Source organism: Trichechus manatus, unplaced genomic scaffold (assembly GCF_000243295.1).
Source record: "Trichechus manatus latirostris isolate Lorelei unplaced genomic scaffold, TriManLat1.0 scaffold00294, whole genome shotgun sequence".
Lineage (NCBI taxonomy): Eukaryota > Metazoa > Chordata > Mammalia > Sirenia > Trichechidae > Trichechus > Trichechus manatus.
The window spans coordinates 590,762-617,793 of NW_004444230.1; the positions used below are offsets into that span (position 1 = coordinate 590,762).

Sequence of the window (27,032 nt, forward strand, 5' to 3'; positions counted from 1 at the left end):
GTGTGTGTGTGTGTGTGTGTGTGTGTGTGTGTGTGTGTGTGTGTGTGTGTGTCGATGAGAGGGGTCAGCTCATGCTGCCTCATTTTCTCAGGAGATGGTATGGAGATGGTATTTTCTTTCAATTCTGGGAAACAATCTTCAGAAAACCCTCTATAAAAACTACTGTCTCTCATTCTGTCGTCTGAAGTCCCTAGAGAGCCTGGGACAAAGAGGAGATCCTGTTTTTGTCCTGAGTTATGCCCACTCTCCCTTTCTGTGTGAAGGCTCACCTGCCTTCTGGTGGGGATGGTTCTGAGATTCTGACATGTTGGTCCAGAGTCAGCCTCTTGGAAAGCTGGTGCAGGGATCCTCCCAGGGGGTGAGGGAAAAACTGGCTCCTATCACAGGACCACAAGGAATCTGGGACGACGATCCTACTCCGGGCCCCTTGAGATCAGATCTAGGGGGAAAAAAAAAGCAAGAATGGAAAAGTAATCTCTCCCCTCCATTCCAAGGCAGGCAAGTCAGAGCCAGGAGGAGAAATGTCCGGACTGGGGAAAAAACATGTCCGTGACTCCCAGCCAGCTTTCTCTGTTAATTGCTCCGTTAATTACTTCATGGGGGAGAAAAAGAATGACCACCCGTGAAAATAAACAGTATGGGGGGCGGGGAGCGAGGGGGGCGGGGCGGTAATGGGGGGGCGGGTAGGCCACAGCCCTCCTTCCTCAAGGCCTGTTCTGAAATGGTATGGGTTTGGGAGACGCTCTCTCTTTACCCTGCCTTCAAGCTACCCTACTTGGGGGGCCTCCTGACACTGGCTTGAGTTCATCCCTCTGTCTCCACTTGTCAACCTCAGAAAAAAACAACTTGCCAGTCGATTCCGACTCATAGCGAACCTTTAACGCAAAGTAGGACTGCCCAATAGGGCTTCCAAATAAGGGCTGATGGATCCGACCTGCGCACCTTCTGATTAGCAGCCAAGTTCTTAACCACTGCGCCACCAGAACTCAGACTCGAGCTAAACAAGACTTTTCCCAAACCTCTTTTCTTTATGGCTTGGCTCGGACAGTGTCTGACTCAGGCCACCAGAGGGCGTTCTGCCCATTTCCAAAGTCAAGTGGTCCCTGGGACCGCAAAGGGTAAAAACAGTGGTTTAGTGTTAAGGGGGATGGATATAGGATGCAAGGACAGGCCTGGAAAACCCCAGAGATATTTAGCCGATATGCAATGATAATTAAGGTCAGTCTCTGACCTGTGATGCCCACCAAAAAGCTCAGTTCTTTCACAATGTCTCTCCCTCCTTCCTCGCGCCATCTGTATAGTAAACATTCATTCAGCGCATTTACTGAGCGCCCACAGTGTGTCCAGCTCTGTGCCAGGTGCTGGGGATGCAACGGCGAGCAAGTCCAGGTCGATGTCACTGTACCACGAGGTTCCTCCTCTTCTCTCCACGCACTCTGCAGGATCGCCACCACCCTGGCTGGTATTCGCCTAGCGTCTCCCCCCCACCCCCCCCGGCCCCAAGTCCCCTTCCTCTCTCCCTCACGTCATCTCTCCTCTCTTCTTAGGATGAAGTGAAGCTGCCCGCCAAGCTGAGCATCAGCAAGTCACTGAAGGACTCGGAGGCACTGCCCGAGAAGGAGGGCGATGAGCTGGGTGAGGGCGAGCGGCCCGAGGACGCGGCAGCGGTGGAGCTATCGTCCGACGAGGCAGTGGAGGTGGAGGAAGTCATCGAGGAGTCGCGCGCCGAGCGCATCAAGCGCAGTGGCCTGCGGCGCGTGGACGACTTCAAGAAAGCCTTCTCCAAGGAGAAGATGGAGAAGACCAAGGTGCGCACCCGCGAGAACCTGGAGAAGACGCGGCACACGCTGGAGAAGCGCATGAACAAGCTGGGCACGCGCCTCGTCCCAGCCGAGCGGCGTGAGAAGCTTAAAACCTCCAGAGATAAGCTGCGCAAGTCCTTCACGCCCGACCACGTGGTATACGCACGCTCCAAGACCGCTGTGTATAAGGTGCCGCCCTTCACCTTCCATGTCAAGAAGATCCGCAAGGGTGAGGTGGAGGTGCTGAAGGCCACCGAGATGGTGGAGGTGGGCGCCGACGAGGAGGAGGGCGGTGCGGAGCACAGCGAGGCCGCTGACCTGCTGCGCGGGAGCAGCCCAGATGTGCACACGCTGCTGGAGATCACAGAGGAGTCGGACGCCGTGCTGGTGGACAAGAGCGACAGCGACTGAGCCGGGCACGGGCCTCTGCCCGGGAAGGCCGCGCCGCCTCGCCCTGTCTCTCTCCTCCCCTGCCCCTTTCCGAACTTTTCTCTTTCGCATTCTCTCACAGCCCAAACTGGCTGAGATTTTACTAAATTGAAATCACCTCCCTTCAAGAAGCACCCCATCCAAGTCTTATAGCTGTCCAAAAAGAAAAAATGTGGGAGGGGAGGCAGCCCCCACAATGCACAGCCCCAGTTTGGGCACAGTTGGGGTGGAAATGTGGAGGAGAGTGATCAATTCCCTGGTTGTCGAAGCTGGGGGTCCTAGAGGAAGTTACTGTCATTTCCGTGGTTGGGCCCGCTTGGGACATGCTGCCTTTCCCTTCACCCCTCCACCCCCACCCCACCCCTACACCCAGCTGCTGTCATTCCTGCTCACAGAGCTCTTCTGCCTCCTCATCCTGGTCCCTGGAGGCTTCGAAGCCAAAATCATCCTTAGAGAAAAGAGTGAACCCTACGGAGACCCTTGTCTACATGGGAGGCCCCCCTACTGGGAGGATATGAACGCAGCTTTGGGGGAAAACTGAGGGAGAGAGGGCAGAGTGAGTCATGACACTGGGTGAGGGTCCAGCCCAGGCTATGTCTGCAATGGGTCCCAGCAAGGAAGGCTAGAGCCCGGGGTGGGGGAGGTGAAGAACACTTACATGCTTATGCACCTGCACCCAGGAGCACGCGGCTATGGCTTTGGGAAGGAGAATGGGAAAATAGTCGGAGAAGGTGGAAATGGGTGAAGAGAAGAGAATTCCCCTTACTACTAGCATAAGAAACATGGGACAAGAATCCTATCTTACTGGGGTTCTCAAAGGACAGCAGGATTATTTTCAGGATCGGGAGGGGAGGGGCGTGGAGGAGATAGCATGAGAAAGCAATGATCAACAGAGAAGGGAGAGGTAAACCTCACCCGACCTTTCAACTGAGGTCTGGGTGATGCCCCTGGGGCAAGCCCATTTCTGAAAGCCCAGAAAAATTAGGGTCCCGGAAAGGGGCAGCAGCAGGTTGTGGAAAGCTGGGAGTTAGGAAGGAGGCCAACTGGAAGGAGCAAAGTACCAAAGGGCAGGCTCCCGAGCTGAGAGCTGGAGAGCAGCTGGGAAGAGCAGTATCCCCGTGTATTGAGCAGATCCAGCCCTGGCTCACTCCTGGCAATTCTTTTCAAGATCCTTCCCTAGAGCTAGATCCAAATGCTGTAGAACTTGCCAGGACCTTATTGGTTTGTGCCCCTGTGTGTGCTTTTCCTAAATCTTTGGGGGTGAGGGGCTCCTGCATCCAGTGTGAGGGCCTGGTTTCTGTTGTCCACTGGCTAGGTGCTCCCTTGGACACTTCAGTCCCTCATTAAAGGTGGCTCCTCGTCAGAAGCAAGGACAACACCTCTCCTATCCAGTCAAAGCCCAAAGAGAGAGGGCCTCCTCCTTTTCCCCCACCCCCCACCTTATTTTCCTAGCTCTGCACTTTGGAATTGCAGCTAATTGTTTTAAGGGATGGGGGGAGGGAAAGAAGACTCCAGGAGGGAGACTGGGGACACAGACCTTTTATACAATACAAGGCTTTGCTTTTTTTTTTTTTTTTTTTCCTTTTCTTGGTTCCCTTCTCTCCTCTGAATGGTTGGAGACATGTCAGCTGAGGGAGGAGGGGGGATTGTGGGACAAGGTCCCTTGGTGCTGATGGGCTGAAGGGGGCTGAGCTGTGGGCAGATGCAGTTTCCTGTGGGCTCTGGGGAGCCTCTCACGTTGCTGTGTCCTGGTGAGCAGCCCGACCAATAAACCTGCTTTTCTAAAAGGGTCTGTGTTGGACTGTATTCTCCAGAGGCAGTTACTGAGGTTGAGGAAGAGCGAGCCAGGGAGGGAAGGAGGGAGAGAGAGAGGACTGCTGGTATAAAGTTGCCTCACTTGCCTGCAGGGGGAGGGATAACAATAATAGCCAACTTATTGAGCTCTTACTATCTGCCACATCCCTGGGCGGCACAATCGTTTTGCGCTTGTCTATTAACCTTAAGGTTGGCAGTTCAGATCATAGCCAAGAAAATCCTATGGAGCAGCTCTCCTCTGTAACACATGGGGTCACCATGAGTCGGAAGCAATTCGACAGCAACGAATTTGGTTTGGTTTTTGTTTACTATCTGCCAGGAACTGTTCTAAGCACTTAGACACATCAGCTCATTTAATCTCATAATAGCCACATGATGTAGAGTCTACATCACCATCCCTATTTTAGAGATGAGGAAACTGAGATGGAATGACTTGTCCAAAGTCACATAGCTGGTAAGTGGCTGAGCTGGGATCCAAAGCCAGGCAGCCTGGCTCACTGTCTAACTTCCATTCTACCCTGTGCTGCCTGGATCCACTTGCCGGCGGCCAGGACATCCGTCCTCCAGGCATACACAGTTACTCTCCTCAGCCTGGGCTCCCCCTAAACACACTCCAGAATCACAGGTCTGGAGGAGCACCCTAGAGGAGGGGAAAAGTCAGAGGCCCTGTGATCCAGATGGCTGAATGTCACAGGGAAAGAGTGCTGGTTCGTGTCATATGCCAGTCACGCTCATACAGTGTACTTAATTTTCCCCACAACCCTGTGATGGGCACCTATTTCACTATTTGTACAGCCTTTCTTCCCCTGAGCTGCCTGCCCCACTTGTCAACAGGTATGGGTTTCCTAGAGCATCAGAATCTGCCTGCATTAGAATCACCTGGAGAAGGGGGGCCCTGATAAGAATAATGTCATTTCTGGGGTTCCACTCCAGCCTCCTGCCACTACCTCAGACAAGCTGAGTCCTTCCTAATGAGCCATACTTCCTCCTCCACCCCTCTGCCCATCAGCAGCAAGCATAGGAAAATCCAGAGCTCTGAATCCCCCAGAAAGGGTTGGCTTCCCACCAAGAGAAATGGAAAATGATGCTGAAAATTCAGAGCCAGGGAGCCAGGAAACTTTCCTCCTGCCAGGAGAGATATGCCAAGGATCCTTCTTCCTCTGGGATCCAGATGTGCAGCTCTGAGAAGCAGGGAATGACTCCAGGACACCAGCTGTGGAGTAACAAACCCGAGGGAAGCCAGGAAAGGCCCCTCTCGCCCACAGGAATAAGGCTCCTGGCCCCCTCCCCCTCCTCTTCCACAAGCCACCCTCTCTCACTGGTCTACTCTTCACCATACTTTCAATTACAGCCGAGCCGCTTTCCTATACCTCTCCTGCTCAGTTCTATTCAGCCCACAGTTTTGTTACAGTGGTCCTAATTCTCTGAACAAACACTTTTCTGCTGGCCCCTGCATCATGGCATTCCTCCTTTACATCCATGCTGGTTCCCCACTCCAGAAGATCCTCCAGACTGACTCCTTTCCCTTTCTCCTGTGTCTGAGGGAAGGAGGGATGGTCGTAGGCATCAGTGAAATTGTCAAGGTCCCACTCACACAAAGCATCTTTTCCACCAACCAGTCGTGAGCTTGCCTACCAACCATCAGTGTTAGAATCAGACAATAAACCAGGGATATTGTCTCCCAAAGGATCCTATTAAATGTTACCTGGGATCTAAGGAAAATCCTCTACAACCTCAGATTTACTTATTAGGTCTCTAAATGGCACCTCCAGAGTCCTTATTCCTAAGAAGTAACTTTCCATAGGGCCAGGAGAAGAGAGCTGTAATCTGTAGTGGACTAGTCCAGACGTGCATCTGCTCTTGCCTGGATTATTTGAACTGACTTTAGATTCTCCTCTTTCTAATCCATTCTCCACATGCCAGAGATACATTTTTTTAAAAAAGAAAACAGATGCTACAGTTTAAAACACACTCCTTTGGTCAAAGTATTAAACTCCATGGCATGGCTCACAAAGCCCCTTAAGAATCTGGTCCTTGCCCGAGTTCTTGGTGTTTGTCTTAGGCAGGATTCTCTAGTGAAGCAAAACCAATAAAGCATATAAATATATATATAGAGAGATTTATATCAAGGAAATGGCTCACGCAGTTGTAGAGGCTGTAACGTCCCACCTGTGGGTCAGAATAGAGGCTTCTCCTGCTTCACGTAGCCGCAGGGGCTGGCAAAACCAAGATCAGCAGGTTGGAGAGCAGGGCTGTTGCTCACAGACTGAAGATCCATGAATCCCAAGATCGGCAGGCATGACCGCAGGTAAGCTGCTAGCTCAAGTGCCAAGAATCAGAGGTCAGACGAACAGGAGCCAGGTGCAGGATTCAGAACGAGCAAAAGCCCCCAGCCCTGCCAGAATGCCCCTCCCCACCCCCCAACTCAACGCAGCCCACACATCCAAGGAACCTTCCCCTCAACCAATTGGCTACTCACAGCAGATCCCATCATGGGGGCAATCACACATCAAATCCCAATAGGGAAGTGACCACAACATCACACAACTGCCGAAACACTGAGAATCATGGCGTAGCCAAGTTGACACACAATCTTAACTATCACAGAGTTCTTCAACATGCTTTTTAGGAACTCTATTGGCCAGAAATGGGCCACACACTTTCAGGTCTGCAGGTCTTTGCTCAGGCTGTTCCCTCTGTCTGGAATGACCTGTTTACCTTCACCTCCCCTCTTGAACCAACCTCTTCCCCAGATCCACCCCAGTCATACTAATTTCCTTTTTAGGACTCCCGTAGAACTTAATGTCAATATACACTTGTTGAATGAACGAATGACAGGACTCTTACCATTGCAAGTGTCATAAACTCACCTCAAACTAGCTTCGGCAAACAACCAATAACAAACCCAGAGGGAATAAATGTAATTGAAAAAGTCCCTGGTAGTATGTCCAGAGGGAGCCTTCGTGGTGTAGTAGTTAAAGCACTTGGCTGCCAACCAAAAGGTCAGCAGTTCAAACCCACCAGCTGCTCCACTGGAGAAAGATGTGGCAATCTGCTTCCATAAAGATTTACAGCCTTGGAAACCCTATGGGGCAGTTCTACTCTGTCCTGCAGGGTCCCTTTGAGTTGGAATCGACTCGATGGCAATGGATTTGGTTTGGGAGTCCAGGGGTGGCTGGACTCAGGTTCTGATGGAATGTTGTTAGGAATCTATCTCTCTTCTTATCTTTTCCTTTCCCTTGTGTTTACTCCACTAACAGTCAGACTTTCCCCACGTGGTGACGAAGATGGCCATCAAGAGCTGTAGGTGAGATCCTACCAGTCGGAATCTCAGATATTATCCCCACTGGTCCTGATAGGTCACTGTGCCTCTGGCCAAATCGAGGTCATCTGGTTACTTCTGAAACCCACTGAAATGTGGAATTCAGAGTGAAGGAGGGCTGGTTTCCCTAAGGAAAACTCGGTTTCTATTATAGACAGAAAAGGGAAAAGGATGATGGACGAGTCAAAATAACACATGTTCTTCCAAATGATCTGTTTGTGATACTGTGCTAGGAGCCAAGAGACTAGAAAAACAAGCTATACTCTTTGATTTTAAAGAGTTTGCAATTAGTGGGAAAGGCAGATGTTCAAAATAGCTCAAAGAGATGACGGTAAGAGAGGTACAGCAAAGTGCAAAGGGAATGCACTAGAGAGGGATTAATCCTGTTTGGGGAATATGGGAAAACTTAAAGGAGGAAGGGGGCTTTTAAGTTGTGATTCTAAACATGGGTAAGATTTCAACAGATGTTGCTTGAGGGCAGGCAGAGACAGTATTTTACTTGATTTTTGTGTCACCAGAAACTTAAAGTGTCTCAAAGACAGTTGTATTAATAAATGTTATTTAGCCGAAAGTATAAGAAAAGGACTAAAATGGAAAAGGGAACTTGTATTGGAAGGTGGCTGATACAGCCCATGGACTCCAAGGAATCACTCAGTAGCCAGGCTGGGAAGAATGAGAATCAGAGGATCTCAGGGGACTTCTGCAGAGGGAGTTGATGGACTGCACTCTCTAAAGTGCTGACATTAATGGAACTCAGCTTTAAGGGCTCCCAGGCTCTCTGCATCTCGGTTTCAAATTCCAAATTCCTGGCAAAGAGAATCTGATTAGGCCGGTTAACATCAGTGTTCACTCCTGCATTTAATAAACTATGTCTAGGAGGACAGGATCATGTAATACAGACATGGCTGTATATGATTTGGTGATGGTGGTGGAGCAATTCCCAGTAAAGGAGGACTTGTGAGCCAGCCAGGACCCCAAGAAGTATCTATTAAAATAGTAGGTACTCAAAAACATTAAATGAAAGCAGTGATGTGGGACAGGGGAGGTTCTCCAGGCGAAGAGAACAGTGTGCAGAAAGGCATAGAAGCAGGAAGGCTGAAGGCATGATCAAAGAAGAGTAAATAGAATTATGGAGTGTTAGAACTAAAAGGGGTCTTGTTTTATAGATGAGGAAACAGAAGGGGTCACTTCACAGACAAAGTAGCTGCATACGGACAGAAAGTAATATATCTGTACTTAATGAGACTCAGCATAAAAGTGTTATCAGAAGAGAGGTGGTCCTTGAAATGCTAGAAATAAATGAGTTTGCCAAGGGAGGGAGCTTAGAGAGAGAAGAGGATGGAATTTAAAATTAAAGGCAAGAGTGCCCACCTTTAGGGGATGATGAGGTGGGGGCCAGCAAGGTAGACAATGGGCTGGCCAGAGAGGGAGAAGGACATTCTGGAACAAAAGAGGGGCCTGCTGGGTGCAGGACACTTTCATAAACATTATGTAATTCTGACATGTATTGGCTATCTCCCTGCTCCGAAAAGCTCCTGTCCCTCCCTCCAGGACTTTTGTCTACGCTAGGTGACCGGGACCCTGCCCTTGTTCACAGCTGCTTCGTCAAGTATGGATACCTGGTCCTGTCTGGGCCAATCAAATCCTTTCTGCCAGGAATTTAGAATTTCAAGACATAGAGGCTGAACAATTTTGGGAGCAGCATTAAGTTGAGTCATGCAGAGCTTTAGCGGGACATTCCACAAACTCCATCTGGTGAGCTTCCTGGACTTGCCCTTTCCAAGGTGTGGTTGTTCAGCTTTTTATTAGAGTTTGGGAGCAATATCATGTTCCCTCTAGTAAGTCCCACCACCACCCCTTTTTTTTTTTTTTTTTTTTGGCAAAAGGTAGTAATAGCTAATATATATTGAAGGGTTGCAATGTGCTACTTGCTGTGTTGAGTGCTTTGCAGGTTATTATTATTAATCCTCACAACCTATGAGATAGTTGCTCTCATAGTCCCTATGTCATAGATGAGAAAACTAAGGTTCGGAGAGGTTAAGCAACTGGCCCAAGGTCATACTGTTGAGTAGGTGGGGCAGCTGAGTGGTGGACCCCACTAGGACTGGCCCTTATCCATGATGCTGCATGGTCAGCTTTAAAGTATCTTTCAACCAAAAACACTTTAATGCAAACTCACTAAGGTCAGAATTATGTTCTCCACTTGCAAATGAGGGTGTTGAGGTTCAGAGAGGTTAAAGAACTTGCCCCAGGTCACACAGCTCATTCTGTATCTTAGCTGGGATTTAAAACCAAGTGTGTCTCCCATCAGCTTTCTACTTAATGCAATTGCTTCTATCAGCCACTATGGGTCAAATAACTTTCAAGAGGGAGGAGAGGGGTGATCGGCAGCACCAGATTCTATAGCAAAGTTAAGTAAATGGCTGAGAAGAGGACATCAACTTTGATGAAGAGGAGGTCCCTGGTGGCCTTCAAGAGCACTGTCTTGTGCGCAGAGGAGAGGCAGAGGTCACTTTGGTGGAGCAAGTAGACCGGGTGAGGACATGGGGGCAATGATGAGAAGGAGGGAGTAAGTTGAGGGAGCGTCAGAGTCAAGATAAGAAACAGGGAAGTATCTTTAGAGATGGAAGGGAGGGAACAAGTGGAGAAAGTAGGATGGAAGGGATATTTAATAAAGGTCAGAGAAGGCAGCGGTGAAACCAAGATCACTTCCGTGTATTCATTAAGTATTTACTGAAAACCTACTATGTACCCGGCACTGTGCTAGGCAGTGGGGAGAAAATGGAGCACAGAATAGACAAGATTCACTTTCCTGGAACCTAGTGTATAGTGAGGGAGGCAGATAAGAAACTATGTAAATAGATAAGTAAAATGATTGTGAGTTGTGATAAGAGTTCCACAGGAAACAGGATATAGATGTAGAGGTTAACAGGCTGGGAGCAACTTTAGATGGAGGTGTTAGACAAGGTCTCTCTTGATGAAGTGAGACCCAAAGAGTAAGAAAGAACTAGCCATGCCAAAGCATATGCAGCTTGAGAGCATAAATGCATATGTAAAGCCCTGAGGTGGGAAAGGGACTGGCTGGAACTTATTGTGCAGGAGGAAGATTAGCGTGGTAGACATGGCCTTGAAGGAGATGAGATAAAGTTGAACCCCTTTATCCTAAGCCCTGGGGAAACCATTTAAGAGATGGAGTGAAAAAACTTTAGCCTTTAAAATATTGAGTAGGGAGGCATATTCTTCAGAGACAGAAGGAAAGAAAAATGCTTAGATGATGACATTTGAGAAGTGTTTATGCAGAGAGAAGGTGGAGGCCCAAGGAGTTCCTACTGGATGGACCCGCTCTTCTCTATGATGTGAGTTGGGCAGCCCTGTGTGAGCCTTTCTGTTGCTGAGTCCCATGGGGGTTCTCTCACTCATGCAAGTTGCCTTTTCTCCCTTTGGTCACCATTATGACCTACCATTCCTGAAGTTCTTCAAACCTTCTCTTTCTTGCCATGCCTTCTTTTTGGTTTAGGGTTTTACTGGTAATGGGGAATAGGGAGTAATCAAAAACAGTTTCTAGAACTTTACAAAATTGACCAGTCTCAGTTCTTGATCTAGCCTATAGTTTCTGAGTCTCTCTAAGGTGATATATGGAAACCTGTCCTGGTTCTCTACTGCTGTGTAACAAACCACTCCAAAAGAAAACGAACTCCAAAAGATAGTGGCTTAAAATAATGACAACCTTTATTTTGAATATGACTCTGTAATCTGGGTAGGGCTTGGTGAGAGTAGCTCATCTCTATTCTAGTTGGCCGTAGATGGCGTGGCTCAAAAGCTGGGGGCTGCAATCATCTGGAGGCTTGCTCACTCACAGTTGATGTTTGCTGTTGACTAGGCCTACCTGGGCTGTTGGCCAGAACACCTTCATATGGCCTCTATATGCAGCTTGGGCTTCCTCACAACATGGCAACTGGGTTCCAAGGGTAAGCCTCCCACAAGAGAGTCAGGTGGAAGCTATATCACCTTTTCTGACCAAGCCTCTGCAGCATCACTTCCACTGCATTTTATTTGTCAGAAGCGAGTCACTAAGCGAGGGGAATTAAACTCTACCTTTAGATGGCAGAAGTGTCAAAGAATTCACGGACATGTTTAAAAACCACCATAAACTTAGTGAGCTGCTTTTCTCTGTCTTTATTCACTTGGTAGGTAGAAGGTGGGGCCTCACCTTTTTCTCTCCTTGAGATCCTTTTTTGGGCATTCAAGAGGAAGATTAGACCTGGAGATACTCAAAGGAGAACTGTCATTCAGGCTTTTGAATTAGACACACTTGGATTTGAATCTTGGCTCTGCCACTTACCAACTCTATGTTCTTGGGTAAGTCACTTAACCTTGGATAAGCCCATTTTAAGGAGCCCTATGGCCAGGACGTTGAATCAGTTCATTCTGGTTTGAACTCCTGCTGAGAATTTGCATTTCTAACAAGTTCCCTGCTGATAATTTGCATTTCCACCCCAGATACTGAATCAGAATCTACATTTTAACAAGATCCCCGGGTGATTCTTATATATCACTTCCTGGGAACTCTTTAGAAATGCAATTCCTGGGAACTCTTTAGAAATGCAAATTATCAGCAGGGAACTTGTTAGAAATGCAAATTATCAGCAGGGAACTTACTAGAAATGCAAATTCTCAGCCAGGGAACTTGTTAGAAATGCAAATTCTCAGCAGGGGTTCAAAGGGAACAAACTGGTTTGAAGCCCTGCTGGTGGCACACTGGTTAAACAGTTACAGCGCTCAGCTGCTAACCAAAAGGTTGGTGGTTTGAACCCATCCAGATGCTCTTTGGAACAAAACCTGGCGATCTGCTTCCGTAAAGATTACAGCCAGAAGGAACTATGGGAGTGTTTACTTTGTCACATGGATTGACTCACAGCACCCAACAACAAGCCTCATTTTATTCATCCATAAAATCACAGTACTCTTCTTTTGGGGTTACTGTAAGGATTACGTAAGTTAATAGCTGTGTTTACATGAGTTAATACACGCTTAAAGCAGTGGCTAGTACACAGTAAAAAAACAAAAAGCCAAACCCACTGCCGTCAAGTCGATTCTGACTCATAGCGACCCCATTGGGTTTCCAAGGCTGTAAATCTCTATGGAAGCAGACTGCCATGTCTTTCTCCCCTGGAGCCACTGGTGGTTTCAAACCACAGACCTTCTGATTAGTAGCCAAGTGCTTTAACCACTGCACCACCAGGGCTCCGTAGTACACAGCAACACTCCATAAATGTTAGCTATTGCTGATATGATTATTCAACTCATATTTATTAACATATAGTTAACTCAGTCTTAGGTGGGCTCTGTGCTAGATACTAGATACTGGGATTAAGAAAAGGAACATTAAGGGCATCATGCTTCCAGGAACCTAAATTAGAGGTAAATGTTATCTAGCATGTGGGTAGAGAGTACAGACTTTGGAGTCAACCAGACTTGATTCTTGTTCTGAGTTTGTCCCCTAGTTTCTAGCTGTGTGGCCTTCGATCAGTCTTTAACTTTCTAAGCCTTAGTTTCTTCAGTTGCAAATGAGAATTATAATAGCACCCACCTCACTAAGCTCTTGTAAGAAACAAATGAGATAATCTATGTAAAATGCTTAGCACAGATCCTGGAACATAGTAAGTACTTAATAAATGCTAATTATTAATTTTATTTATCAGGAAGTGGACTAATAAATGGATACATTATAGACCAAGGTTGTGAATGCTATACTTGAAGTGGAAGTAACCTGCTGAGCAAGTCCAACAGAAGAAGTGATTCACTTTGCCAGGAAGAATCTAGTAAAGACCAGACAAGGTGATGTTGGAATGGGGCTTTGAAGGATGAGTAAGTTTTTCAGGTAGGGAATGAGGTAAGGGAAGGTATTCCAGGTGGAGGGAAGAATATCCATAATGGCATGGAGTTGCAGAAGGTGCTGGCATGTTTGGAGGAAGGTGATAAATTCAGTGTGAGAGCTTAGGATGTGTGGGATAAAGGAGATGAGGTGGGAAGAGGGGATTTAGGCCGGATTTTGTAGGACATTGTGAGCCAAAACAAGAGAGGGGAAAGAAAGAACATTTACTGAGCTCCTACCAGTATCAACACTGAGTTAGATGCTCTCTCTCTACGTATATATACATGTATATGTGTATATATATTTATATAAAATCTAATTTGGATTTTATCCTATAGGTAATAGAGAACCATAGAGATTTCTAAGCAGGCTGTGACATGATTATTTATTTATTTATTTAATTTTTAAGGCAATGTCCCTGGCAGCCAGGGGAAGAACCGGCTGGAGTGAGAAGAGAATAGTCAGGAAGTCACAGGACTGGCCCAAGTGAAACTGCCATCGTTAACCAAGAGGGATTCAGTGAAGGTGCGCAGAAGGCCAATGGCTGGGCTGGGGAGAGGTTCTATAGGTCAGATGTAGGCTCAGGGATAGATTTTATGTGTGAATGAGGCAGGGAGGCAGTGAGGTAATGAACACCAGCTGGCGAGGAGTCAGGGGAGGAGGACAGGTTTGAATGGATGGAGCAAAGCTATGGGATTTGGGGTCCAAAAACCTCGCTCTGAACCCACCTGGGTTAGCTGTGAGTCCCTTTGTGGTCTTGAGAACTTCATCCTATCTTAACCTTAGTTTCTTATCAGTGAAACGGGCTAATATGACTTCTCCTATCTGTCACACACTGATTGTTGTGAGAAAGAAAAGAGGTAACAGGTGTGAAAGCGCTTTGTTAAGTAGTAGTAAATCACTAAATAAATATTAGACCCACTGTTATTAGGGAGGCAGTCAACTGCATGGGATAACACACCTAAGGGAGAGTTTAGGTGAGGTTGAAGATGGAGGGTATCTGTCCTAGGGTGGAGATAAGATAAACTGAGTGGTCAACACACACTATACACAGTGATTTCCACTACTGGGCTGGGTCTTCAGGAGGGCAATGGAAGACTCTCAATCCTATAAACAGTGACCCTATCAGTTGTCCTACAGATGCTCTCATCTCTCACTTGGGTATAAGGTGGTCCAAGAGGTCCAAATCTGGAGTCTTTGTATGGCGTTTCAGGTAGCTGGGGAACCATGTGAGTTTGCCAAGTAAAAGCTCCATGATGTGTTTTTCTGGGGCTAGAATCCATAGTTTCCATTAGACTCTCAGAGGGTTTGTGACCACCACCCCCACCCCAAAGGTTAACTGTCATTGATTTTCTCACCAGAAATTAATAAGAATATTTATCTTTGGAGGGGGGGGGGCTGGTGGGGAGGGTAAGGAAGAGATTTTCATTTTTCACCTTTCTGAACTGTTTGAATTTTCTAACCATGAATATGTATTAGTTTCATTTAAAAAAACTGCCACTACGGGTTATCTGGGTGATGAAAAAAATGGTCTCTTTTTTGGTTTGTGTCTACAAACGTAAACACTAATAGCTGTTATTTTAAAACCCTGTTAGTATCAGCAAAACAAACGCAAAAATCACTCCATTATGCAAAGTTTATCCTCTATTATGACTCCATTATGCAAAATCTACACTTCCTAAAATCTGCTGGCTTCAATTCAGTAAAACCTGCGTGAGAAGTAAACGGGTGAAGAAAAAAACAGACTATTTCAGGTATTTCAACTCAGGCATAAAAATGTCAAATACTGTGTATATGTGTCAACCTTCATAAATATTGGCGTATGAAACTTCAAGCAATGGAACGGAGGACAAGGTTAAATCCACAACCCTCTCCCCACGCACTCTAGTAATTACTCTATTTCCACGTCACGTTTCCGGGTGTGTGTCCCGACTCATGCAGAAATTAAAGTTCAAAGCAGGCAGGAGTCATCCATGTTCTTGCTGTTGTCCCCCAGAAACCCAACTCAGGCGTTGGGCCCCCTGAGGATCTGGCGATAACTGGGGACTGTCTAACTGGCTGAAACCCACGTGGTAAGAGGCTCCCAACCTCACCTCCACGTGGTGCCAAGGGCCGGGAACAGGGAGAGCGGGCAGGCGGGAGCCGCATCGGGGCATTTAAAGTGTCTTGACGTCACGCACTGCCAGTAACTCAGCTGAGTTTTCAGCAGGACATTCCAGTCATCTTTACTCCCTCCCCCCGAGCCTCTGTGCCATTGGCCTCCGCTCTTCCCCGGCTGTTGTGGAGGGAGGAGCACTACGCCCTCCGGAACAGCCAGCACAGGGGCGTCCCCAGTCTTTTTCTTGGCTCCGCCCCTTCCCCAGCGGCTCTTTTGATTGGTCAGTGTGTAGGGCTTCGTACGTGCAGTACACTCACCGGGGCCTCTGGATGGCCGAGAAAGCTGGCCATCTCATGAATTATGCATCAGTGGCGTGTCTGGGCCAGGCAGGCGCTGGGCGGGGATTGGCTGGAGGGGCTGTAATTCAGCCGTTTCCGGAGCTGCGGAGGCGTAGACCGGGAGGAGGAGCCTGGGGGTTCCAACGTCGCCCCTGAGGGAGCGAGCCCTAACCGGATCCTTGACGAGCACCCCAGCTTGGTGTTCCTTCTCCCTGTCTGCTGGGAGAGGCCCCGCGGCCTGAGGGAGCCCCGCGGCCCGCACCCCGGCCCAAGCGCAGCCTCAGCCTGTCGGGCCTCAGCCGGAGAAACAGGTGAAGGGGGTGAAGGGTGGGGCCGCCTCCTCAGACGCCCCCAGGCCTGGGGACTCCGGGGACGCGGGAGCGGGTGCAGGCTTTTAGGCGTGTTTGGGGGAAAAGCTGGAAACTTGAGGGCGGGGGGATATGAGGGAACACCTAGCGTCGCTCTGAAGGGACAAATCCCTGGGATGACAGGAGCGGGCCTCTGAAGGGAGAGGGGGCGCTGAAAGGAAGTTTAATTCCTTGGAGAAAGGAGGGAAGCGGAGGAAGAGTGAGCCTGAGCTCGAGGGGGAGGACTGTTGGATGGTGTGGCAGCGGTGAGGGACAGCCCCCCTACTTCCTGCTCCCTGGGACTCTGGGGACGTTCCGGCCACAGGAGCGACTGTCACACCGGCGGAGATCACTGGGGGCGGGGGTGTGGAAAGAGCCTTCTCCTCGCCCCGCTGACAGGGTCCGGCGGCTCCTGGCTCAGCCACTTCCACCTCCCTGCCCGGTTCACGCTCCCTTAGGTGCCAGCTGTGACCCTCTGGAGGTAGGATTAGGTGTCCTCCCCGAGAGCCTCACGGGCTGGTTGGTTGTGGGTAGGATTATTGCATAAGAATCTAGTTTCCTGTAGGGAAATTGACAGACTTGTACTCTTTGTAAATTCCCTCCCGTCTGATTCTAGCTTAAGCCGTGCTTTTTTCCCCTTTCTGAAACAAAATAAAACCCCAGTCAAGCCAGCACTGGAGAGGAATAAACCTCTCTCCTCCTTGGTATTATTCTTTTATAAACACCTGGTAAACACGGCCAGAAGATAAATAACTGAGCCACTGTGTTTAGTGGATTGTGGTGTTGCTTAATTGCATAGGACAGGATGAACCAATCGACAGTGGGAGTTTTCTGTCTCAGAGCCAAGATCTTGGGTAAATGCAGAGGAGAGGAAAGCGGAGAGGCTTGCCTTGGCAAAGCCATGCGTGCAAACTTTACCTGTGTTTGGGAGGTGTGGTTGTGCTTCAATTAGCAAAATTCAAACCGTCACCCAAGTTGCTTTTTCCATGTTTAATACACATCACTCTTAGTTATATCAAGTGGGTGTATGTGTGTTGACATAATCAGTGGTTAGTTACTTTTATTATTAAAAAAATATACTTTGTATCTACTGGTTTTCATTGCATGTGTATGTAAAGGGTGTACTTAGTCTATGCATAGATTGTAACTTTTTGCCTGGCTGTGCTAATAAAGCATTGGTTTGAATAAGTCAAAGCAGTAAATCATCTTGATCTTTATGTGTGTACTTAGACTTGATTTGATTCAGCCAATTTTCTATTTTTCTTTATATTAAGTATCTCTGAGTCAACACATTTATTTTTTCATTACGTATGTCAGACTGGAGTACTAGCAGAAGTTCTGCTCAGATGTTTGCACAGTAGGGTGGGAAAACGAAGTCTGAAATAAAAAAAATGCTGTAGATGTTGGGGGGGTTGACCTTAGTCTCTATATTTGTTAGCACACCCACCACAAAGAACCGTTAGCAAATTCATGAAAATGTGTGTGTGTGTGTGTATCTTTTGGGAAGGATAGCCATTTAGAAATACCCACAGTTATGACATGACCCACAAAGGGCTTGTGAGAATAGGTCATTCATATAAGATTAACCCATTTCGTAGATAAGGAAATTGAGGGCAAAGGGAAAAGATACTTGTCCAAGGCAGCAGAGTGCTGTAGTGGCAGAACTCATACTTTCTGTATATTTTGCGTTCTTTTGACTGTCAGTACTTAAGTATTAGGTCTTGATTTAGGGTGAGTGTTAAGCCCTGCTGGGAAAAGTGTCAGTGCAATTCTGACATATATCTGGATGGTGAAATACCTCCGACAGATGGTAAGACTCCAGGGAACACAAAGATTCAATAAACAGGTGAAAAAAGAAGTACAAGTAGGGCTTGCTTAGGTTAGTTTTCTATCTAATGGCTATGTCTAACTTGGAAAGTAACTGTTTTTAGTAGGGATAGTGTACCATCAGAACATAGGTATTTGGCTAATGGAAAGAAGTATTTACTTGGGAAAATTTGTTAAGTGAAGGGCAGTTGTGCCTTAGATGTCGTTTAAACCAGAGTGCTTGCTTTGTGGCTTGCACACTGATAGTTTGTGTCTCCAGAAGGGTGTTTTCTCCTCCCTGCCTCTGCGTGTCTTGACATTCAGATATGAGATGCGGGCAGATGGGGACCATCATTCCAGAAGCCTGAATCCAGCTCCTTTTGAGCTTATGGTTTCAGAGAGGTGGCATACAAATCAATAAACAAACATTTACTATCTGTAACTTTGTGAAAGTTGCTAGGAAGAACAAAATGTGTCTTATTCCCAGAATTTGTAATCTACTGGGGTGACTTGATTAGTACTTCAACCATCCAGTGCGACATGTTGTTGTCAAAGAGATGGTAAGGCATTAAGCCTGTGCTGTCCGCAAGGGTAGTCACTGTGTATAAAACAACATATGGTACAGATAGAGAACATTTCTGTTATTATAGAAAGTTCTATTAGACAGCGCTACACCAAGTGTTACAGTCTTCAGAAGAAGGAGAGCTTATAATGGCTGGAGTTGCCTAGGCAGTCTTCTTGGCAAAGGAGGGATTTGAACCAGGTCTGAAATAATGGGCGGAATTTGGGTAAGTGTAAAGAATTTGGGGTGAGGAGATATGGAGGTATAGTACAAATAAAATCCTAACAGATTAGGAAGGTCAGTAGGGGAGAAGAAGGGCCATTTACAAAAGGCCTTGAATGCAAGACCAAGGAATTTCAGTTCTATCTTTTTGTTGAGGGAGCCTTTAAAGGTATTAAATGTTAAAAATCTAGCCACCAGTTTGGCCTCGAAATGACCTCGGGCACTCCTCAGGGCTGTTTTTCCAAGCAATACCAAGTTTATGCTAAGTGTCTTGGATAAAATAAAGCCTGTCATAAGAAATAAAATACTCAAACTTTAAAAACACTAATTGAAACTCAAGAGGCCTGGTTTATATCAGTTTAACAATTGGGGCCCTCAGTTAAACTCAACAGTTAGGCGCTTGGCTGCTAACCTAAAGGTTGGTGATTTGAACCCACCCAGCGGCTCCGCAGGAGAAGGACCTGGCGACCTGCTTCCATAAAAATTGCAGTCAAGAAAACCCTATGGGGCAGTTCTGCTCTGTCACATGAAGTCACTGAGTTGGAATCGACTTGACAGCACACAAGAACTTCGTCAGTTAATCAAAGTCAAACTTCAACCAGAGAAAATAAGTCCTCAAAATACCCAATGGATTACCTCTCCTCAATTTTATAATACCTCCCCCCAAATTATGGATTTCTCACTAAACCGATTACTTAATCCTTTGATTACTTAACCAATCACTTAAACTTTCTTTGTTATTCACTGCCTGTAAAACATCTTCTCCCTTTTCAGAGGGAGAGCTTTGCACCAAATTTAGGCCAAAGGCTCTCTGCTAGCAGTTTAGCTACCTAATAAGCGTTTGTTTAAAGAACTCTGTCTTTTGTTATTTGAATGCAACAAAGGTTTTTGAATTCAAATAAAAGATAGAGTCTGGATGGCGTTTTGGTGGTAAATTGTTTGAAATGACTCTCGTCTTTAGAAGAAATAGCATATAAGAGAATGAATTTTTATTATGGTCAGTTATCATTTGTTATGTTAGGCTTACAATTTTTAATTCAGATTAGCAAACGTTATCTATTGAGAACTGATTACTGTGCTAGCTGGGACCCAACGATGTACAAAATATGGTGTTTTTCCCAGAGTGGAGGTGTGGTTGGGAGGACGAGGAAGTGCATTTCCTCAGTATGGACCTGGGACAGGAGGAGTGGCAGGGTTGTGAGCGGTTCAGTACTTAGGCTCTGGAGTCAAACAGATCTAGGATTGAATCCTGGATCTGCCGCTTCCTAGTCAGAATCTGAACCTCAGTTTTCTTATCTGTAAAATGAGGATGATAAACAGGACTGGTTGAGGATTAAATGAGATAATGCTGATAAAATGCTTAACATACTACCTGACACATAGTAAGAGCTCTGTAAATCTAAGTTTTTTATTAAATGTTCATGAGAGTCTCTACAGCAGTGAAGAGAAAACGCTTTGTCACAGAGGGGAACATCTGAACAGGGTTTTGTAGGATGGATAGGAATTCATCCAACAGAGTTGAGTAGTAAACAGTTGCACTCAAGGCCGAGGGAACATGAGTGTTCAGAGGCTTAAAACAGCATAGTGCGTTTAGAGAGTTATAAGTGGAAGTTCTTAATTTAGGAGAACGAAACAGAAAGGGAAAGGAGGCTGCTGAACCACAGTCCTTATTCCTTCTCTTTTGTTAATTAGATTCAGATGTCATTAAGATAAGTTGTTTTGTTCTATTTACAAAAATAATGCATGGTTATATGTTTGTAGAAACACAAACTATTTATATTTTATATGTGTTGTTAGGAGCTGTCGAGTCAATTGTGTACTCATAGTGACCCCATGTGACAGAGTAGAATTGCCCTTATAGGGTTTTCTAGGCTGTAATCTTTATGGGAGCTGATGGCCAGATCTTTCCCCTGTGGAGCAGCTAGGTGGGTTAGAACCTCCAACTTTTTGCTTAGCAGCTGAGCACTTAACCTTTGTGCCACCAAAAAAAAAAAAAAAAACCCGTTGCTGTTGAGTCAATTCCAACTCATAGTGAACTTACACAACAGAGTACAACTGCTCCATAGGGTTTCCAAGGAGTGGCTGGTGGATTCAAACTGCCGACCTTTTTGGTTAGCAGCCGAGCTCTTAACCACTGTGCCACCAAGGGTCCGTTGTACCACACCTTATATTTTATATATGTCAAGTTAATAGTTTAGTATATATTCTTCCAGATTTTTTGCAGCTTTTTCTACTTAACAATTTATCTTGGATAGATTTATTGCAAATTCCTTTTTGATAGCCTAATAAAAACATTAGGAAGGCAAATCTACCCCCCAAATAGAAATAGTGTTTGGATTGTCTGGCTTTCCTTTTTGCCACCCCACTCCTAAGAATAAATGACTTCGCTAATCGCTAACTTTTACCTGACCTTTGACTTGGTAACTACATCTGTCCAGGGAAATTATTTTAAGCTTTTCTAAGGCAACTATTATTGTAGTGTTGAGCATGATTGCTATAGGAGTTAAAAGAGTAGGCTGTAAGCTCAGACTCCTTGGGCTTAAATCCCAGATCCACCACCTCTTATGCCTTGGGCAAGTTTCTTTGTTTGTAAAATGCGAATACCAGGTCTACCTTGTTAGGGTAGTTGTGAGAATTAAGCAAGATAATGCATATAAAGTACTTTGCACGGTGCGGTGCGTGGCAGATAGCTAACACTCAAGTGCTAATAATTACTGTTATTAAACACGGCACTATTTAGCTAACTTCTAAATTGGGCAAGTTATGATTCACATGGCCATTAATGGCCCAAAGGAAAGAAGGAGTAATTGGGAGATTCTAGCCTAATAGGAAAAAACTAAATGAATGGGGACCAAGAGGACTTACACTGTGGTGAGGAGGTGGAGGCTGGTCACGAAATAGAAATAGCTAAGGCAACTTGATAATTCCTATTTACACAAATGCCCTTGTGACAAGTCTTTGTTTATTCCAAAATCTATGACTGTAGCCCATTTATTCTAAGTAGTCAACACACTAAAAATTTATTACCAGTAAGGAATTTGAACAGTCTGTTGGAGTTCCCCATGACACAAAAAATGCAGATAATATTGAAGGTTTGAGGGGTGGTGGGGTGACTAGAGTTGAGTGTGGCTCTGTTAGGAAGAGGCCAACAGGAGGAACCTTGTTTTGAGTCAAGTAAGGAAGAAGGTGAGACAGTATACAGTTTGGGGGTGAGGAGACATTCCAAGTGGAGTAAATGATCTGTGTGAATCTGGACTGTGATTTACTGTGCCCTACTCTGCTAAATTAGAAGTCCCTTCACACCTATGTGTATGAGTGTACGTGTGTGTTTAATTGAAGGAATAGAGTTTTCTTTTCCTGTCCTGTAGCTTTGCTTTGCAAAATAACCTTGTGGACCACTCAGCTTCTCCCTGAAACAGGTTCTCTCACCCCAGCTCTCCAGTTTTGTGTTGGAGAAAGCAAGAGAGAAAAGCCCTCCCAGTCAGTAGTTTCTTGGCTGTATGTGGGGCAGGAGGAAGCCAGCAGAGCTTGAAAGAGAAAGTAAACCTTCTGGTAAATAAATGGCTTCCCTGTTGTGGAGGAGGAGTGCAGATTATGGGGATGTTCGGGTAGTTTTTGTAAAGGCCATTTCTGAAAACTGACTTGGATTAGCTAAGGTGAGCCCAGCGTAGGAAAGCCCTGCCCTGTCTGGTGTTAACCACCTGTTTTCCCGCTTCGTTGATTGATTTTATTAGTTTGTGTTGTCTTGACCTCTCATTCTTGTTATGAGAATTAGAAGATTTGAGCCTGAACTTGAGCGCCTGCTTAGATGAAAGCTTCCTAAAATGCGTATGTTTTTGCATCTTTGCTAATGTTGTTTTGTTTTTAGCAAGCACTGTTTTTCTGACGGAGCCTAAAAGCATTAGACTTTTCCTTTCTTCTTCCCTTCTCCCTCCTCCCAGTCCACCCAAATGTATCCTCAAAACCTCAAAACACAGATGTTAGCTGTGTAATTACCTCTCCTATAAACCAGACAATGTGCAATATTGCATTGAGTTAGCATTAAAATGGTCGGCCTTTGAATTTTTTTCTACTTGTGGTTTAGACACAATAAATATATAATCTTGGACTGACTTTCTCTGACAAATCAGTTTTGTATATGGGCTTCGTTTTATCAGTATGTCCAGGGAAAGCAAATTTGTTGAAACGCTAACCTAAATAAAACGTAATTAGGATGGTGACTGCCTTATGCATGGGGCAGGTGGAGAAATTGAAGCATTCGGAAGCCATAAAGCAAGCAATACTTATTACTTACTCTTAATTCCATGTGTTATTGTTCCTTTCCATTAGAGTGAATAAATAAGAGTGTATGCTAAATGGGTAGAAGCATGTGAGACATTTTGGGGTCCTAATTGTTATGTTGAAAATTTCTAGGTTCATGGAGCCATCTAAGATTTCCTGTTTCTTCAGAAGTGTACGAGATGTCCTGGGTCAGAAGTGCCCCATATACTGCTGTCTGATCCCATGTACTTCTACCCTCAATTTACGCTAAGCTCCAGCATGAGAGTACCATTCTTTTATACTTAGTGAGAATATTTTCTGAGTAATGGAGAATGAGGCTGGAGGTGGAGGACCCATAGTCTCGATATTAAAAACTGCTTCCCTTTCCTTAGGAGAGATCAATGCTAGTCTTAACCACAGATTTGCAGAAAGAATATATCAAAGATTAGTCCTTCAATTCCAGATTCTAGTTTTCTTTACTGTAAAAGCAATATTTCAGAAAAAAAAAAGTTGAAAGTAAAATTAATCAGTGCAAAAGGGTGTGCGGTAAGTGGAAGGTTAGTCTTCTCTCCACCTTATCTTCTGAACTCTTTTCTAAAGACAGCAGGTTACCTATGTTTTATTTATCAACCACTGTGTCCCAAAACACAACAAACTGTTTTGTGTAAGCTCTATTGCTCTTTTGACAAGTAGGGGGAGAGATTTGTTCTTTTTTAATTTTTTTTTTTTAATCGTACTTTAGGTGAAGATTTGCAGAACAAACTAGCTTCTCATTAAATAATTAGTACACATACTGTTTTGTGACATTGGTTACCCTTTGTTTTTGTATTGTCCCCATGGATGGATTGTCTGGAGCAGCCATTTCAAAGTGCAGTCCACAGACCCCTGGGAATCCCTGAAATCCTTTCAGGGGGTCTTCAAGATTAAGACTATTTTCATAATGTTGTTATTTGCATTTTTTACTTTGTTGGCATTTGCACTTGTACTTGTAGCCATTGTATTCTTCACAACTATGCCCTCACAGAAAAAAAACAAAACTGGTTTCACTTAAGGATGTCCTTGATGAAATGGTAAGCCACATTAATTTCACTAAACTTATCTCGACTCTTGAGTATGTCTTTTTAAAAATTTTTTTCCCATACAAAAAATTTAAAAAATTTTTTCCCATACAAAAATTTGTACATACATTGTTAATGTGACTCTAATTGCTCTCCCCATACTATGACAGCACACTCTTCCTTTCCACCTCTGATTCCCCATGTCCATTGAACCAGCTCTTAACCCTCTCTGCCTTCCCATCTCACCTCCGGACAGAAGCTGCCCATTTAGTCTCTTGTATCTACTTGAGCTAAGAGGCACACTCCTCACGAGTATCACTTTATGTCCCACAGTCCAGTCCAATCCCTGTCTGAAGAGTTGGCCTCGGAAATTGTTTTAGTTCTGCGCTGATAGAGAAGCCAGGGGCCATGCTTTCTGGGGTTCCTCCAGACTCAGTCAGACTATTAAGTCTGGTCTTCTTACTAGAATTTGAGTTCTGCACCCCACCTTTTTCCTGCTCCATCCGGAACTCTCTATTGTGTTCCCTGTAAGGGCGGTTATTGGTGGTAGCCGGGCACCATCTAGTTCTTCTGGTCTTAGGCTGATGAAGTCTCTGATTTATGTGGCCCTTTTCGTCTCTTGGGCTAATACTTTCCTTGTGTCTTTGGTGTTCTTCATTCTCCTTTACTCCAGGTGGTTGGGACCAATTGATGCATCCTGGATGGCCACTTGCAAGCTTTTAAGACCCCAGAGTAGGATGCAGAACATTTTCTTAATAAGCTTTGTTATGCCAGTTGACCTAGATGTCCCCTGAAACCATGGTCCCCAGACTCCTACCCCGCTACTCTGTCCCTCAGAGTGTTTGATTGCATTCAGAAAACTTTTTAGCTTTGGTTTAGTCCGGTTGTGCTGACTTCCTCTGTAGTGTGTGGAATATGTGTCTTTTTAAAATTCTGTGTGATGAAATGGGAGACACTCAAGGGAAAGCACTCATGGAATTGTTTGAGTTGCCGTCTCAAACTAGCTGCTTTTTCCATGAAACACCATTTTTAGTTGAAAAAATGACTGACAGACCAACTAGGGTATTGGCAAACATTTTCTCAAAAATAAAGGAAACTGTCTATTCAAGGAAAACAACTGACAATATTTGTTGTCGGTGATAACGTTGGTACTTTCAAGTGAAAATTAGAATTTGAGAAAACTTGACAGCTTCTCAATTCTAATGAATGTAATTTTTCAGATTTAACAAATGTGATTTTTTGCTAGTGTGTAATGAAGTGTGTCAACATTTGGAAGGCCTGTATATCTCTGAATTAGTATTTTCTAAATGCCGAATGGATGATATTACAAAATCATGCATGGAAAAGTATTCAAAATGCAAGATGGACTAACTGATTTTAATGTAACTGAGTATAAAAAGTTCATTGAAATGGTTTTATATTCCACATTGTAACTAACCTTTAAGAAATCAACATTTGTTGAGTTTTGGTATATTGAAGAAGAATATCCAAAATTATCTAAAAAGGCTATTAAGATACTCCTACCTTTTCCAACTACTTATCTGTGTGAGGCCAAATTTTCTTCATATACTTCAACCAAAGCAACATACTGTAACAGACTGAATGTAGAAACAGGCATGAAAATCCAGGTGTGTTTTATTAAGCCAGATATTAGGGAGATTTGCAAAGCTTAAATAATGCCACTCTTTTTCCTAAAATGTATTCTTTTGATAAAGTAGTTATTTTTTCATAAAAATGTAATTTATGTTAACACATGATGAGTTTATTTTTTAAATGATCTGAAATAAATATTTAAAAAATTTCTCAGTTTTAATTCTAATACAGTAAAATATTAATGGAGCCCTGGTGGTGCAGTGTTTAAGAGCTACTGCATGTTATGACTGTTAACCAAAAGGTCGGCAGTTTGAATCCACCAACCGCTCCTTGGAAACCCTATAGAGCAATTCTACTCTGTCCTATAGGCTCGCTATGAGTCGGAATCGGGTTTGGTTTTTTTTGGTTGGTAAATATCAGTAGTTATAACCTCCATATAACTCCATAAGCTTTTTGGGATCCACCATTTTTAAAGAATATAAAGGGGACCTGAGATCAAAAAGTTTGAAAACTGCTGGTCTAAAGATTTTAGCGTAAGAATCCCTGGAGTGTTTGTTTTAAAGACAAACAGAAAGATTCTATGAATTCACCACAGAGAGACTGATTTAGTAAATCTGGGAGTCAGAATTGACTCCATGGCAACGGGTTTGTTTTGTTTTGTGGGTCATTTTAATAGGCATTCCAGGTATTCTGATGCAGGTGGTCCTTGGTCCTTAGCTTGAGAAATGCTGCTCTAGAAGGACCACAGGCGTCTTCAACTTAGTGAAGTCACATTCACAGGGTTTAGAATTCATCGTTTTGGATAAAGGCTTCCTTCAGTTAAGTGGTCAAATACACATGTTAGGTAATAAGGGAAGATGTTTTTGAGATTTCTCTTTATTCTGTTTATTCTCAGTGTTCATGTACCTGGATATTAATCAAGGATGGTTATGACTATGTAAAGAATCATGACTTTACCAGATTAATGTTCAGTCTGGTTTTATTGGTTGAATATCCATGAACATTTTAAGACAGTTTCTGACTGCTTGGATTAATTTCTAAAGACAAGTCTGGTAAAGAATTGTCTTTAAATTTTATAAGATGCTCTCTATTTCAGATATATCTTAATACTAAAGTTAACTTTGATTTTATGTAACATTTTCCTTTGTTTTCATAATTATTTATATTACAAATTCAGAGAGAAATTTACTTGTCAGAGATCATACAGCAGAGATAAGACTTGAAAAGAGATGACGACTCCACTACCCTAGGAGTTTGAAGACTGCAAGCTTGTGTTCTGGCTCTACCATTATCTGTGTGACCTTGGTGGCTTACCTTTCTGTCCTTATCTGTAAAATGGAAATAACACCTACTTACATTATCTCAGCCATCTCTGGGTTCTCTTTGGCTGACAAAATCCAGTGTGAATTCATGCTTTAGGCCACATTCTGTATCAAAGTCATTTTTAGAACTTAGGTCATGAGCTATCCTCAACACAAACTGGAATGACATTTCTTTCTAAATAA

The 27,032-nt window shown here is 44.7% G+C and overlaps 2 protein-coding genes across 8 annotated transcripts in view; both read left to right on the forward strand.

The window, feature by feature from the left end:
- CAVIN1 (caveolae associated protein 1) overlaps positions 1–2,277 on the forward strand; it is an 11,575-nt gene extending 9,298 nt beyond the window's left edge. The window contains exon 2 of the mRNA XM_004390296.2: positions 1,548–2,277. Coding sequence (XP_004390353.1) covers positions 1,548–2,213 — 666 coding nt within the window. The 3' untranslated portion in view covers positions 2,214–2,277. The remainder of the gene's footprint in view (positions 1–1,547) is intronic.
- Positions 2,278–15,701: 13,424 nt separating this feature from the next.
- The window catches only part of STAT3 (signal transducer and activator of transcription 3), a 57,765-nt gene continuing 46,434 nt past the window's right edge, over positions 15,702–27,032 (forward strand). For 6 of the 7 annotated variants that reach the window (XM_023725254.1, XM_023725252.1, XM_023725253.1 and 3 more), the window contains exon 1: positions 15,840–15,990. The gene's annotated coding sequence lies outside the window, so the exon portion shown is untranslated. Of the gene's footprint in view, positions 15,991–27,032 lie in introns of all 7 variants that reach the window. The other variant, XM_004390297.2, reaches the window with a different exon arrangement.